General features: G+C 37.2%; 1 protein-coding gene across 1 annotated transcript in view; it reads right to left on the reverse strand.

Moving 5' to 3' along the window:
- Nucleotides 1-3457: 3457 nt before the first annotated feature.
- LOC140211662 (SHC-transforming protein 3-like) overlaps nt 3458-15206 on the reverse strand; it is a 134990-nt gene continuing 123241 nt past the window's right edge. The window contains exon 10 of the mRNA XM_072281665.1: nt 3458-3554. Coding sequence (XP_072137766.1) covers nt 3499-3554 — 56 coding nt within the window. The 3' untranslated portion in view covers nt 3458-3498. The remainder of the gene's footprint in view (nt 3555-15206) is intronic.

Raw genomic sequence — 15206 nt, forward strand, 5'->3', positions numbered from 1 at the left:
ACCAGCTGCTCATACGACCATCCACCACCTGCTCCCATGGCTTCATATGACCCTGATAGGGGTGGGGTGGAGGGGTGGGTCAGTGCTAAACTTTGCCCAAGGGTAACCCGCAGGCTAGTTGAGGGAAGGAACACCTAACACCTCCTTTAGTAAAGACATATCTCTACCCTGCCACCCAAACGCAACATCAACCAGGACAAAATTGCACCTTTCTTGTTCACCTTGAGCATTCTGTCCTTCCTTTAGCAATGACTGGTGGCAGCATTGTGTACTATCTACAAATACACTGCTCCTTTTCAACTGGGATGCTTTGACAGCATCTGTCAAACACATAGACTAAGAACGAGGCCAGCTCGTGCATGAGAACATTGCCACCTGCAGGTTTCCCTGCAAGTTGCACACCATCCTGTCTTAATACTTCACAGTTTCAATATTAGCGAATCTACATCTTGGAGTTCCTTTCCCAATAGTATCGTGTGAATTTCTTCAAGTTTCCAGATGACCATCTCTTCAAAAACAATGTGGAATGAACAATAAATGCTGGTGCTGTCAACAATCGCCATATCCATAAAAACAAATGATACAAAGAAAAGCTTTATTCACGCTAAGCCCGTAATCAAGATTTTATAGATCACATGTTGCAGGCTCTTCATCACCAGTGAACACTGGACTTACACGCAGCTAAAATGAAATTGAGAGTTGGAATATGATAGCTTGAGTCCCTGTGTAGCAAGACCATTTGTGTTTAATCTAATCCACCTGCAGCCATGAGCATAGAATCATAGATATTTTTGGCATAGGAGGAGACCTCTTGGCTCATGACAGCTGTGACCCTTCTTGCAATAAAATGGTTTCACTAAGGTTAGTTCAACGGCTTTCTGAACTGTTAGAAACTTTTTGTTAACGCCTTGAAATGATAATTATGCATCTGCAGGTTGTGTTATCTATTATCCATTCTCTTTTATACATGGTGGGTGGACAACAAACTTGAAATGACATGCATTTGCTTCTACAACATTACAGGGGATAATTAGTACATCTAACAACCTGGGGACTCGGTAACTGATTTTTTTTGTGCTTATGGAGCTAACATTGCTCTAATGTTAGAACAAATGTTGTTCTATCCTTCTCTACATTCCCATCACAATAGTGATCAATACTCATGAAAAATCATATGAATGTTTCCCTGATTACAACTAATGAATTGCCTTTCTCTTCATTTAGTATGACATCAACTGGAATCATACAAAATAAAATCCTTAAAGGTACTAAAATTACATTTCTGAAGTAAGCATCAACACTGTGTGGAAAGCATGTTGTGTGGTCCCAGTACCCAAGGAGGGCCAACCATAAATCTTGAATGACTACTGTCCAGTGGCCCTGACCTCACACATCATGAAGCCCCTAGAGAGACTGGTCCTGGCTCACCTCCAACTCCTGGTTATATCAGCCTTCGATCCTCTGCAGTTTGCCTTCCAGGGGCATATTGGACTCAATGATGCTGTCATCTACCTGCTGAACAGAGCCTACTCCCATTTAATAAGCAGTGCAGCACTGTGAGGATCATGTTTTTGATTTCTCAAGTGCCTTCAATACCATACAACCTTCACTGCTGGGGGAAAAGCTCCATTCAATGCAGGTTGGCAATTCCATTTTGTCCTGGATAATGGACTGCCTAAATGGCAGACCACAGTATGTACAGCTTCAGAGCTGTGTGTCAGACGTGGCTGAAGACCCACAGGGGACTGCATTGGCTCCCTTCTTGTTTACCCTATATACCTGGGCTTTAGATACAACATTGAGTCATGTCATCTGCAGAAATTCTCTGATGACTCAGCAATAGTTGGATGTATTAAGGGAAGATGGGAGGATGAACACACTACCCTGGTGGAGGACTTCGTCGAACGGTGTAATCTAAATCATCTGCAGCTCAACATCAGTAAGGCAAAGGAGGTGAGCCTGCACTGCTCCCTGTTACTATTGATGGTGAAGACAAGGATATGGTGAGGACCTACAAGTACTTGGGAGTGCACCTGGATGACAGACTTGGGTGGAGCACCAACACAGAGGCTGTGGACTAGAAGGGCTAGAATCAACTCTACTTCCTGAGGAGACTGAGGTTCTTTGGTGTATGCAGGCCTCTCCTTCATATGTTCTACCAGTCTGTTGTTGCCAGTACGATGTTCTATGTGGTGGTGTGCTGGGGCAATGGCATCAATGTGGGTGATGGCAACAGGCTCAATAAACTGATTAGAAAGGAGTCAAACTGGACACACCGGAGGCTGTGGTAGAACAAAGGACCCTATGGAAAATCCTGGCAATTCTGGACAATGTTTCTCACCCTCTGCATGCCACCTTGGCTGAACAGAGGAACACATTTAGTAACAGAGTATTACAACTGTGATGCTCCAAAGAGCAGTATATGAGGTCATTCTTACCCTCGGCTACTAGGCATATTATGAGTCAACCTATAGCTGGGAAGTGATGACCCCTTCCTGTTAGACTGATTGTGGAAACTTATTTTTTATTATTTCTACTTCTCTTCTAATACTTATATCTGTGCACTTGTAATGCTACTGGCATCAATAAAGTATCTATCTATCTATCTAAAAAGTATTCTTTCTCCCACTTTGTTACTTTCTGATCTAAAACCAGGCCAAGGTTTACAGTGATGGAATTATGAATATGACAAAATTACTGAGGAACCATCTGTTGTTGATTATCACAAACTAAGCAGAGTTTTTTTAAAATAATCTCCTTAAAATAACAGAGTGCCAATGATTCTGACAATTATTCTTAGAATTATTGGGGGTGGCAAAGAGAAAGCAATCTATACTTACTCATATCAAAGACATCTTTTATTGTGCTGTCTTCGCTATTGATTAATGACTCACTGATCTCTGTGCTGGGATCAGTTTGCAATGTTGTTAGAGCCTTCATGTCGAGATGTTGGGTGTTGACATATGTCTGAGGTTCTCCACCTTTGGGTATGTGAAGTCTCACTTCAGGCTGAACATATAAGTCACTTGAAGAGCCTACAGAAAACATAAGGAAAGTAAAAGAAGTCTGTCATTAGAGAACCACAGAGAAACAAGAGTTAAATGACTTGGAAGACAACTCCAAGGGGGCAGCTACAATGTGGAGAGGGTCATAGTTTCTCCCTAATATAACTTACTGTAATTCAACATATTACATTACTAAGGTGATGAGCACATCTTAGATGTGACCTTATAATGTTACAGTCCCATGCAACCTTTTTCGGATATCTTCCAAATTTTACTCAGCTTGATCCATTACTGCCCTTTGCTTCTAAGAGCATCTGTTGAGGGATGTGGGGTTACCTAAATAACTAGGAGGGAAAAAAGTAAAAAGTTACCAACCAGATAGGAAGCAAAAGAAATATTGCTCATACGATCATGCTGAACATGTTAAATATTGTGTTTGCAATTTTGCGTCATTCCAATCCAAACTTCAGAGATCCCATCTTCGAATGGGACGTCACGCCACTTTGCTTTGTTTCTGATTTAGCTTCCTGCTTTCTAATGACTCTGTGTCTGGAGATTGGAATTAGGGTTGGCAGCAAAAAAAAAAGTGGCATTCAAAATTTTTCCCCATTCCAAAATTTTCAAAGGATTACTGTACAAGTAATTTCTATAACTCGTGCTATTACATTTGTTTCTCTTTACGTGCATTGTCATTTCATTTCAAAGCTAGTATTCAATCACATTTTACTCCTCATTGTATTGCACAGAGAAGTAAAAAAATGTTTTGTGTCTTTATATTGTTTTAAACTTAAAGCACCACAGGAAATATAATGATAGAGCAGCTCAGTTGGTTTTGCACTGACAAAAATTGATAAGTTATTTGAAATTCATTTAGCATATAGTTAAAGAAAGGGAATTACTGGAATGCACAAGTCATGAATGGGTGGTCGCAATTCTCCTCTGAGTGCTCAAGATCAATGCTCCAAACCTAATACATTTTTTTAGATATGAAAAATGGCCTGGTGGACTAACAGGTTCTGTGCAAATTAGTTACTTCCAAATGGGTGGCTCTACAGGTTTTGCACTTAGAACTGAAAACCCCAGGAAGAGAGGAGAAATTTCCCCAGGACCAGTGCCATTTTCCTGGCATGATAATTCAATAATCTTCTGGTGATCAGACAGCTAAATTGATGCAACACCCACTGCTCCCTTTAACTGTGGGTACGTGGAGTCCTGGTGCCAGTGCTTTTTTGCTTCCATCCCTGCTGCTTGTGTCCCTGTAGACTTAGGCAGGTGTTCCCAACCTGGGTCCATGGACTCCTCAGTTAATGGTGGGGGCCCGTGGCATAAAAAAAGTAGAGAACATCGATAAAATGCTCCATTACAGTTGCTTCCTCAAGTGCATTGTTTGAGGTGGCTATGTGTCACTTGCTGAAAATGTTGACCCCCCCAACTTCTGTAGAAAGTTCATTTCCTGGTTTTCTGTACTGAGCTCTCCTGGGTGTATACTGATCAGCATTTTTCCATAGCCTAGTCTGCTGAGGTCTGTATCTCAGTCCTCATCAGCAGAAACATGTGGGTTCTCTACATCAAAGATCCCAATATCTGGGCCATGCTGTCTTCTTAAAGCTGTCATTGGGCAGAAGATACAGAAGCCTGAAGACCTACATCACCACCACTTCCCTTCAACCATCTAGTTCTTGAACCAACCTGCCTGCAATCACTAGAGTTTAATAGCACCCTGGCCACTTTGATCACATTGTGCTAAAAATGAACAATTTTTAATTCTAACTGTGTTCATTCTTGTAACAATGTACTTACTTTAAATTTGATTTATTTTTCTTGTGAATGCTATTTAAATAAAATTACATGTTTATGATGCTGCTGCAAGTAAGTTTTCATTGCAGACGTGCATACTTGTGAAAATGACAATAAACGACTTTGATTTCTGACTTACGATTTCTTCTCCTTGAAAAGCTACGTATCTGTTCTCTTTTATCCAAACCCTATTCAGTGCACTGCTTAGATCAGTGCCTCACCAGGCACAGTTCTATACTCTAGCTTACACATTATGTCACTCTGGAGCTGATGGCTGTGAAATTGAGTGATGTTGTACCATCGTGTTCATTATATTAAAGCTTTCAAGCGTTCTACGGGCATGTTCCAGTTCTCTAAGAATGGGTGAAGGAGGCAGTGAAGAAAGGATAAAGGACATACTCATACAATCCACGTGAAACAAAAGTGAAAAGTGAGAAAGAGGGTTAGATTAGAAGATATCACCCTCTTCCATGCATTAAGACCCAGCAAAGGTCCATGTCTTAGCCCCCAGTATCTCTGAGTTGTTATCCCTGTTATCCCTGAGTTGTTATCCCTGAGTTATCCCTGTTAATCTGCCTCTTTGTTTGCTTGATAGAGAAAAGTGTGTTAATGAGTGACAGAAAACTGGTTAATTTGGGTTATCTTGGTATTGATTTGAGTCTTTGTGAAACTCAACCATTATTTACTAGTTCACTGATGGAGATTACCAGCAGGTAAGTGTTGGGTATGGGGCTCTGGTGGTGTATTTCAGAGATTGGTACCATGTGGTGAGTGACGTTCAAAATCCATTCAGGAATATCATATGAGGGGGGACGTCACGTGATGACGTGGGATTGAGAGGTGTAAATCCAACTCTCCCGTAAAAAATCAGCAAAGTACCATTTAAGCAAAGCAAAGTTAATAAATACTTTCTGAAAATTACTTATAAGCTCCTCAAGACTATTTTACAATATGCCTCGTAAACCGCAACAGAAGAAATCTGATGTTGCGAAGTTGCCGCGAGATGGGAAGAAAAAAGGGCCTACTGCAGTGATGGAGCCTCGGATTCAGGTTGGTTCTCCTTCGGAGGAGACGCATTTTATCTCTGGCGTAGAAGAACAGGGAGCAATGGCGGCGGTAGCAGTCTCTCGGAAGAAGATGCCGGAATTGTGCATGTGCAAAGAAGCTGGCATGCACAAATCGATACAACTCAAACTACAAGAACCGACGGCCACTGCAAGTGAAAGTGACTCAGAATCAGAATTAGATTCCGCAGAGATTACAGATGAAGAAGAGGAGGAAGAACTGGAAGAGACTGGAAGTAAAGGATGTGATGGAGACATAAGAGAGGCGTTATTGCAAGTAACAGCTGAACTAAGAAAATTAAGAACAGAGCTTAGAGACATGAAGATGTGCTATGATAAAGCTATGAAAAGACAGGACAAAATGGATAAGAAACTTCAAAAGTTGGAAAGAACAATGGAGCATATTAACAATAGAGTGGAAAAAACAGAAAATGATGTGCTTGTCTGGAAACGGAAAGAAATCGACTGTTGGAGAAAGTGGACGTGTTGGAAAATTTTAGGAGATGAAATAATATTAAGATTGTTGGTCTTAAAGAAGGTATAGAGGGATACAATCCCGTAGAATTTTTTCAAAGATGAATCCCAGAAACTTTGCAAATGAAAGAGGAAGACCTATCAATTGAAATTGAGCGGGCACATAGAGCTCTAAGACCAAAGCCACAAGATAACCAATATCCATGATCAGTTTTAATAAAATTCTTAAGAATTCAAGACAAAGAAAGGATTCTACAGGCGGCTGCTCAAGCTGCCAAGGATAGAAAAGGGCCATTGATGATAGAAGGGAACAAAATTTTTTTCTACCTTGACATAAGTTATGAGCTTTTGAAGAGAAGGAAGAAATTTAATCCAATGAAAAAAGTCCTATGGGATCACGGTTATCAATTTATATTGCGTTATCCTGCAACCTTGAAGATTTTTTTGGCTGGCGGAGAAAAAAAGATTTTTTGACGATTACCAGAAAGTGGAGGAGTTTGTGTGAGATTTTTTGAATATTCACCAGATACAAGAACAAACCCAGGGGAGTGAGATGGATTGAAAATAAAAACCGGGTCGAGGAATAGACCTGCTGGATTTTTAAAGGCAGATGAATATATAAATATATTATTAATTATATGAGGGAGGGGAAGAAAGGTTAAAATTTGAGGAATATTAGCTGGGAATAGTGACATTAATTTTTATATATATATACATACAATTTTTTTGTTACGGGGAGCTGGAAGAAATACTGACTAATCGCTACGTTATTCATGTGTGCAAGCGTGGCAATAGCCACGACCTGCAAAATGGAGGGGGGTAGTGTTGTGTATCTTTTCATTTACAACATTACTAGGGGAGTATTTTGTTATTTTTCTTTTTGTATCATATCTATCTTTTATTTCTTCCTTTTTGCCTGGATGATTGGGAGGGAAACACATAGCAACATGGTGAAGTTCAAACGGATTCCCCGAGGAACTATGAGAGTTCAGAAGCTAAGTAATGTTTCAGATTGGAGCAACTTTGTTAAGAATAATGACTAATTTATTGAATTTTTTGGGTTTTAATGTTAATGGGCTTAATGGACCGATGAAAAGAAAAAGAATCTTAACACATATTGAGAAAATGAAGGTAGATTTAGCCTTCTTACAGGAAACGCATTTAACAGAAACAGAACATCAGAAATTAAAGAGAGATTGGGTGGGTAGTGTTGTTGCAGCTTCATTTAATTCAAAAACGAGGGGAGTAGTAATTTTGATCAATAAAACATTACCAATTAGAATCCAAAATGTAATAACCGATTGTGCGGGGAGATATGTGATTATACATTGTCAACTTTTTTCTGAATTATGGACTTTCATGAATATTTATGCACCAAATGAAAATGATGCAAAATTCATATGAGAAGCTTTTTTGAATTTGGCTGATGCACAAGAAAAAATATTAATAGGAGGAGATTTTAATTTTTGCCTAGACCCAGTCTTAGATAGATCAACTAAGGCTGTCACAAAATCGAAGATAATAAAACTAACTTTATCATTGATGAAAGATTTAAATTTGATTGATATATGGAGAAGAATTAATCCTAAAGAAAGAGACTATTCGTTCTATTCTAATAGACAAAAAACTTATTCAAGGGTAGATCTTTTCCTATTATCAATGCATATTCAACACAGAGTGAAAAATATGGAATATAAAGCAAGAATATTGTCAGATCATTCTCCTCTATTAATGACAATAATAATGACTGATAAGGAAGAAGTGGCTTATAGATGGAGATTTAATTCAACATTATTAAAACGTCAAGATTTTTGTGATTTTATGTAAAAGCAGATCCAATTTTTTTTGGATACAAACTCTCCTTCAGTGGATGATAAACTTACACTATGGGATGCGATGAAAGCATATTTGAAGGGTCAGATAATAAGTTATACGTCTAAAATTAAGGAAGAATTTATGGCAGAACTAGATCAATTGGAAAAAGAGATTACAAAATTAGAAAAAGAATCTCAAAGACATATGACAGAAGAAAAACGAAGGCAACTTGTTAATAAGAAGTTACAATATAATACGCTTCAGACATACAGAATGGAAAAAGCAATCATAAGAACTAAGCAAAGGTATTATGAGTTAGGTGAGAGAGCACATAAAATTCTTGCTTGACAGTTGAAAACAGAACAAGCTTCCAAAACGATAAATACAATTAGAACAAGTGCAAATAAAATTACTTATAAACCTTTAGAAATTAATGAAACCTTCAAAAGTTTCTATTCTGAATTATATCAATCAGAATCACAAAATGATGTTAATGAGATAGAAAGGTTTTTATCACAAGTAACTCTTTCAAAATTGAATTCGGAAGAACAGAAGGGATTAGATATGCCTTTTACATTAAAAGAGGTTGAAGAAGATTTAGGATCACTCCAAAGTAATAAATCTCCAGGAAAAGATGGTTTTCCACCTGAATTTTATAAAAAGTTTAAAGATGTATTATTTCCTCCCTTTATGGAGTTAATACGTCAAGCAGAAAAAATACATAAACTCCCAGAATCTTTTTCAACAGCGATTGTAATAGTATTGCCAAAAAAAGACAGAGATCCTTTAAAACCAGTATCATACAGGCCTATTTCTTTGTTGAACACAGATTATAAAATAATAGCAAAAATTTTATCGAATAGATTATCTAAATATTTACCAAAATTAATACATATGGATCAAACAGGATTTATTAAAAATAGACAATTGGCAGATAATGTAACTCGGCTACTCAGTATAATTCATTTGGCACAAAAAAGGGAGGAGATGAGTATAGTAGTAGCCTTGGATGCAGAAAAAGCATTTGATAGATTGGAATGGGATCTTTTATTTAAAGTATTAGAAAAATGTGGGTTAGGAACATCTTTTATAAACTGGATTAAAACTTTAAATACTAACCCTAATGCTCAAGTAGTGACAAATACTCAAATTTCAACACCATTCCAGTTAAAAAGGTCAACTAGACAAGGCTGTCCATTATCACCTGCTTTATTTGTACTGGCAATAGAGCCATTAGCAGAACTAATTAGAATTGATCCAGATATTATGTGTTTTAGAGTTAATCAGGAGGAATATAAAATTAATCTTTTTGCTGATGATGTTTTGATTTACTTAACAAACCCACAGCATTCGTTACATAAATTATCTTCTAGATTGGATGAATGTGGGTAAGTATCAGGGTATAAAATAAATTGGGATAAAAGTGAAATTTTACCTCTTACTAACGGAGACTATAGCCAATGTCAATTAGCAACGCAATTTAGATGGCCGGTAAATGGTATAAAGTATTTAGGTATAAGACTTGATAATGATGTAAAGAATTTATATAAATTTAATTATTTACCACTATTGAAAAAAATTCAAGAAGATCTTGACAAATGGATGATACTATCAATAACATTAGTGGGTAGAGTCATTGTTGTAAAAATGAATATATTTCCTAGATTACAGTATTTGTTTCAAACATTACCAATACAATTGCCACAGAAATTTTTTCAAGTGTTAAATAAATGTGTGAGAAAATTTCTTTGGAAAGGTAAGATGTCAAGAATATCATTGGAAAAATTGACATGTAAATTTGAGTTAGGAGGGCTACAACTTCCAAACTTTAAGAATCATTATAAAGCAAATCAACTTAGATTTATTGCATCTTTCTTTGATGATCGAAAACCGGCATGGATTAGAATAGAATTAGATAAGATAGGAGAAAATATACCTGGAGATTTTATATATAAATGGGAATCTAAATGGATACCGGAAAAGAAAGAATCTCCTATATTAAAACATTTGATTGATCTATGGAATAAGATAAATGTTGATAATGAAATAAAGAAATCTTTATTAACAAGGAGACCTTTGTTCCAAAACAGACTTATTCCTTTTACAATGGATAATCAACTTTTATATAATTGGTACCAAAAAGGGATTAGATCTATAGGAGACTGTTATGAATGAGGTATATTGATGCCATTTGAACAACTAAAGAATAAATATAAAATATCAAATAACACTTTCTTTTGTTACCTTCAATTAAGGGTTTACTTAAAAGGAAAACTGGGTCAAACAATGATTTTGCCAAAACCCAATGAAATTGAAATTTTAATTCAAAAAGGAAAAATTAAAAATTTTATTTCTTGTATGTATAATTTGATTCAAAAACAGTCAATTAAACAAGGAATCCACAAGTCAAAACAAAAATGGGAAATGGATCTGAATATTAATATTGATGAAACAAATTGGTCAAGACTGTGTCTTGACAGTACGACAATACAATAAACGTTCGACTTAGATTAGTACAATATAATTGTTTACACCAATTATATATTACACCACAAAAAATAAATAGATTAAATTCAAATTTATCTGATCAATGCTTTCAGTGTAATCAAGAAATTGGTACTTTCTTACATTCTACTTGGTCTTGTTCTAAAATTCAACCTTTTTGGATAAATTTAAGAGTCTTATTGGAACAAAGTACTGGAACTCAACTTCCACATAACCCTGTATTATTTCTATTAGGTGATATTGAAGGGATAAAATCGAAACTTAAATTGAATAAATATCGGAAAGAAATCATAAAAATTGCATTGGCAGTAGCTAAGAAGGCTATAGCAGTTACTTGGAAATCTGATTCGTATTTAAGTATGAATCGGTGGAACAATGAAATGGCTAGTTCTATTCCACTCGAAAAAATTACTTATAATTTAAGATATAAATATAAAACATTTTTGAATATTTGGCACCCTTATTTACAAAAGATAGGATGGCATATTTAGTTGCTCCGATGATAAAGATCTTGGTCCCTTGGGGAAAGTAATAAATAAATATACTAAATTTATTTTGAATCCCATGGAGCATGTGGAAACCTTCCAATATCCAGGCACTTCTTCTTTTTCTTCTTTCTTTCTTTTTTTTTCAGGTAGGAGTATATATCGGGGAGAAGGGTTAAGGGGAGGTGGGAGGGTAGACATTATCTTTTCATGTATTCACTTTGAAAACTCAATAAAAATTATATTTAAAAAAAGGAATATCATATGATAGAATATTCTCCACATTGCCTGGATGAGGGAAGCTCAGGGAAAGTTCAAGAAGCTCAACACTACTAAGGATAAGAATAACCCACATGATTGCTATGCCATTCCCCATTAGTCATCCATTTCCTTCTGCACCACGGCAACACAGCTACAGAGTGAACCACTGCATTTCACAATGCCTCAATGTACATGTGACAAATAAAGCTAATCTTCACAAAGTGCATTGCAAAACTCTAAGAGTGCAGGCCCTTTGTGCCGAAGTATATAATCTTACTCCAATCTAAGCCTTCCCTCCAATGCAGCCCATAACTCTTCATTATTTCTTACATCCATGTAGCTAAGAGTCTTTGAAATCTCCTTATCGTATCTGCCTCTGTCATCAGGCCTGGTAGTGTGTTCCATATATCCACCACTATCTATGTAAAGAAAAACCACTTCTGACATCTCCAAGAAACATTCCTCCACTGATCTTAAACCGCTGCCCTGGGAGAAAGGTGCTGCCTGTTCAGTCTATCTAAGTCTCTCATAATCTTATACGTCTCTATCACCCCAAAGAGAAAAGCCCTTGCTCATTCAACCTTTCCTTGTAAGTTACCTTTCACTAATCCAGGTAACATTCTGGTGAATCTCTAACCCCAGGGAAGGGCAAGTAGTCCTGGCACATGGAAGCACCACACCTCCAGGTTCCTTTTAAGCCACAAGTCATCCTGACGTGGAAATACATTAATGTCTTTTCATCATTGTTGTACCTAAACCTCTCCCATAGTGGTGTCCCTTCACCGAAGGATTTTTTCAGTTCAAGAAAGTGATCTACCTTCTCAAGTGTTTGTAAGGGATCGACAATCCATAGATGATTTTATTTCCTACTATCCTGTATTTTTTTTCCTTTTATATATATTTATTTTTGAAAAGTATTATATAAACTATTTTTCCATTCATTCAGGCAACGTATTCTCACTAAGACATTAATACCTTAATCAGTTTTGTTTTCATCTCTAAAATTTTATCTTTTTGTTTTAATCTCTTCATGGACTTCTCCCTCTTTAAAATTGATAATTTTCTGTAACTGTGTCATATATTGCAAACTGTAATCAGACCTCTTTTACCCTCGTTCCCATTGTCCCACCATCGGAAGGATTTCCAGTTAAATTTTCTGTGTCTCTACCATACCTCCTCTCTTTCCCAAAATATATCCATCATAATTCTCTTTAGTTCAGATTATTCCTCTTAGCATGTTTTACGAAAGTAAAGAAACTATAAAAATGTAAATAATTCCAATAATATGAATTAGAGTTAAATAATACATCAGAGATAATAATAAATTAAACCAAAATGGTTTGTCCACAGCTGGGACACTGCTTCCAGTTTTAAACAGTACACTTAAAAGCATTGCAGCTACAAGGAACGTAAAGCATAAATTAATTATTATGTTCACAGAAATAGACAAGTATAATTATAAGGAAGACTTCAGTTAAGAATTGAAATGGTGACCTTGTTTCTGTGTGAAGGCCAAGATAAAATTTATTAAGGATTTGTTACCTTATGAAGTGTTTTGATATGGTGATTAAGGTAAAGCATAATTCTAGTTGATATATCATGACAATGATAAATTTAAAACTGCTTTTGAGAAAACGAGAATACTGTACCTGTTGGGAATATTTTTTATCCACAGAGGGTTGTTTAAGTATGAATGCTTTGCCATAGAGGTCAGTTGAGATTGGACTATGTTTAAAAGAAATAATTAAATTACAATAAAACACAAGAGTATGAACAGAACTAGACACAGGAAACTGGGTGATCGTCAGGAGGGAGAAAGGGGATAGGCAGCCATTGCAGAGTACCCCTCAACAACAGGTATACCCTTTTGGATACTGTTGGGGGTGACTTAGTAGAGGAAAGCCACCAGTGGTCAAAACTCTGGCTCTGAGTCTGGCTCTGTGGCTCAGAAGGGAAGTGGGGAGAAGAGGTGAACTGTAGTGATAGGGGATTGATTGATTAGGGAACATAAAGGCAGTTCTGTGGACTAGAATGAGATTCCCGGATGGTACCTTGCCTCCCAGGTTCCAGGATCAGGGACACCTTGGATTGAGTACAAAGGATTCTTAATCCAGAGGGTGAGCAGCCAGAGGTCAGGGTCCACATCGTTACCAATGACAAGGGTAGGAGGGGTGACGAGGTCCTGCAAAATGAAGTTAGGGAGTTAGGTGCTAAGCTAAAGGACAGGACCTCCAGGGCTGTGATCTCAGGATTGCTGCCCGTGCCACTTGCTGGTGAGGCCAAAAATAGAAAGTTTGTGCAGTTTAAATGAAGCGAAGGAGATGGTGCAGGAGGGAGGCTTTAGATTTTTGGATCATTGAGCTCTCTTCCAGGAAGATAGGACCTATACAGAAGTGAGAGCTTGCACCTGAACTGGGAGTGGTCTAATATTCTAGCAGGAAGGTTCACCTAGTGCAGCACATGGTGGGGGGGAGGAGGTTTAAACCAGAGTTGCAGGGGATGGGAATCAGAGCACCAAACAAATATTGGAGTAGTTGTACAGGAAAATGTTGTTAAGCCTACATACAAAGTCAGGAATCAAAATGTCGAGCATGGTGGGACTAATGTTCTGAGCTGCGTATATGTCAATGCAAGGAGTATTGTAGGGAAGGTGGTTAAGCTTTGGGCATGTATCAGCATGTGGAATTATAACACTGTAGCCATCATTGGGATTATTAAATTTGTCTGCCATTTCTTTGTCCCCCATTACTAACTCTTCCGCATCATTTTCCAGCGGTCTGACATTCACTCTCACATCTCCCTTACTCTTTGTGTACTTGAAAAAACTTTTGGTATTCTCTTCAATATTATTGGCTAGCTTACCTTCAGATTTTATCTTTCCTCTCTTTATGACTTTTTAGTTGCTTTCTATTGGTTTTTAAAATCCTCTAACTTCCCACAAATTTTTGCCATATTATATGCCCTCACTTTTGCTTTCATGCTGTTTTTGACATTCCTTGTCAGCCATGGTTGCATCATCCTCCCTTTAGAATATTTCTTCATCTACAGGATGGGTACTTCATGGAATATATCTATGCTGAATTGCTCACAGAACCTCCAGATATTGCTGTTGTTTTTCATCCCTTTTAGTGACCTCTTTCAATCAACTTCCTCCAGCTCCTCTCTCATGCCTCTGTAATTCCTTTTACTCTACTATAATACTGATACATCTGACTTTAGCTTCTCCCTCTAAAACTGCAGGGTGAATTATATCATATTATAATCACTGCCTCCTAGAGGTTCCTTTACCTTAAGCCCCTTAATAAAATCTGGCTCATTATACAACACTCAATCCAGAATTTCTTTTCCCCCAGTGAGCCAGAATTGGCTTTATCCTAGTGGGCTCAACCACAAGCTGCTTTAAAAAGCCATCTTGTAGGCATTCTACAAATTCCCTCCCTTAAGATCCAGCACCAACCTAACATTCTCAATCAACCTGCAAATTGAAATCTCCTATGATTATATTAACAGTGCCCTTTTACATGCCTTTTCTATCTTGCATTGTAATTTGTAACTTCTAGTTACTGTACAGAGGCCTGTATATAACTCCCATCAGGATCTCTTTACTCTTGCAGTTTCTTAACTCTACCCACCATGATTCTATGTCTTCTGATCCTATGTCAGGTCTTTACAAGGATTTGATTTCATTTTTACCAACAGAGATACCCCACCCCCTCTGCCTACCTGTCTATCCTTTCAATACAATGTGTATCTTTGGATGTTAAACTTCCAACTATGATCTTCTTTCAGTTACGACGCAG

This window comes from Mobula birostris, chromosome 17 (genome assembly GCF_030028105.1).
Source record: "Mobula birostris isolate sMobBir1 chromosome 17, sMobBir1.hap1, whole genome shotgun sequence".
Taxonomy (NCBI): domain Eukaryota; kingdom Metazoa; phylum Chordata; class Chondrichthyes; order Myliobatiformes; family Myliobatidae; genus Mobula; species Mobula birostris.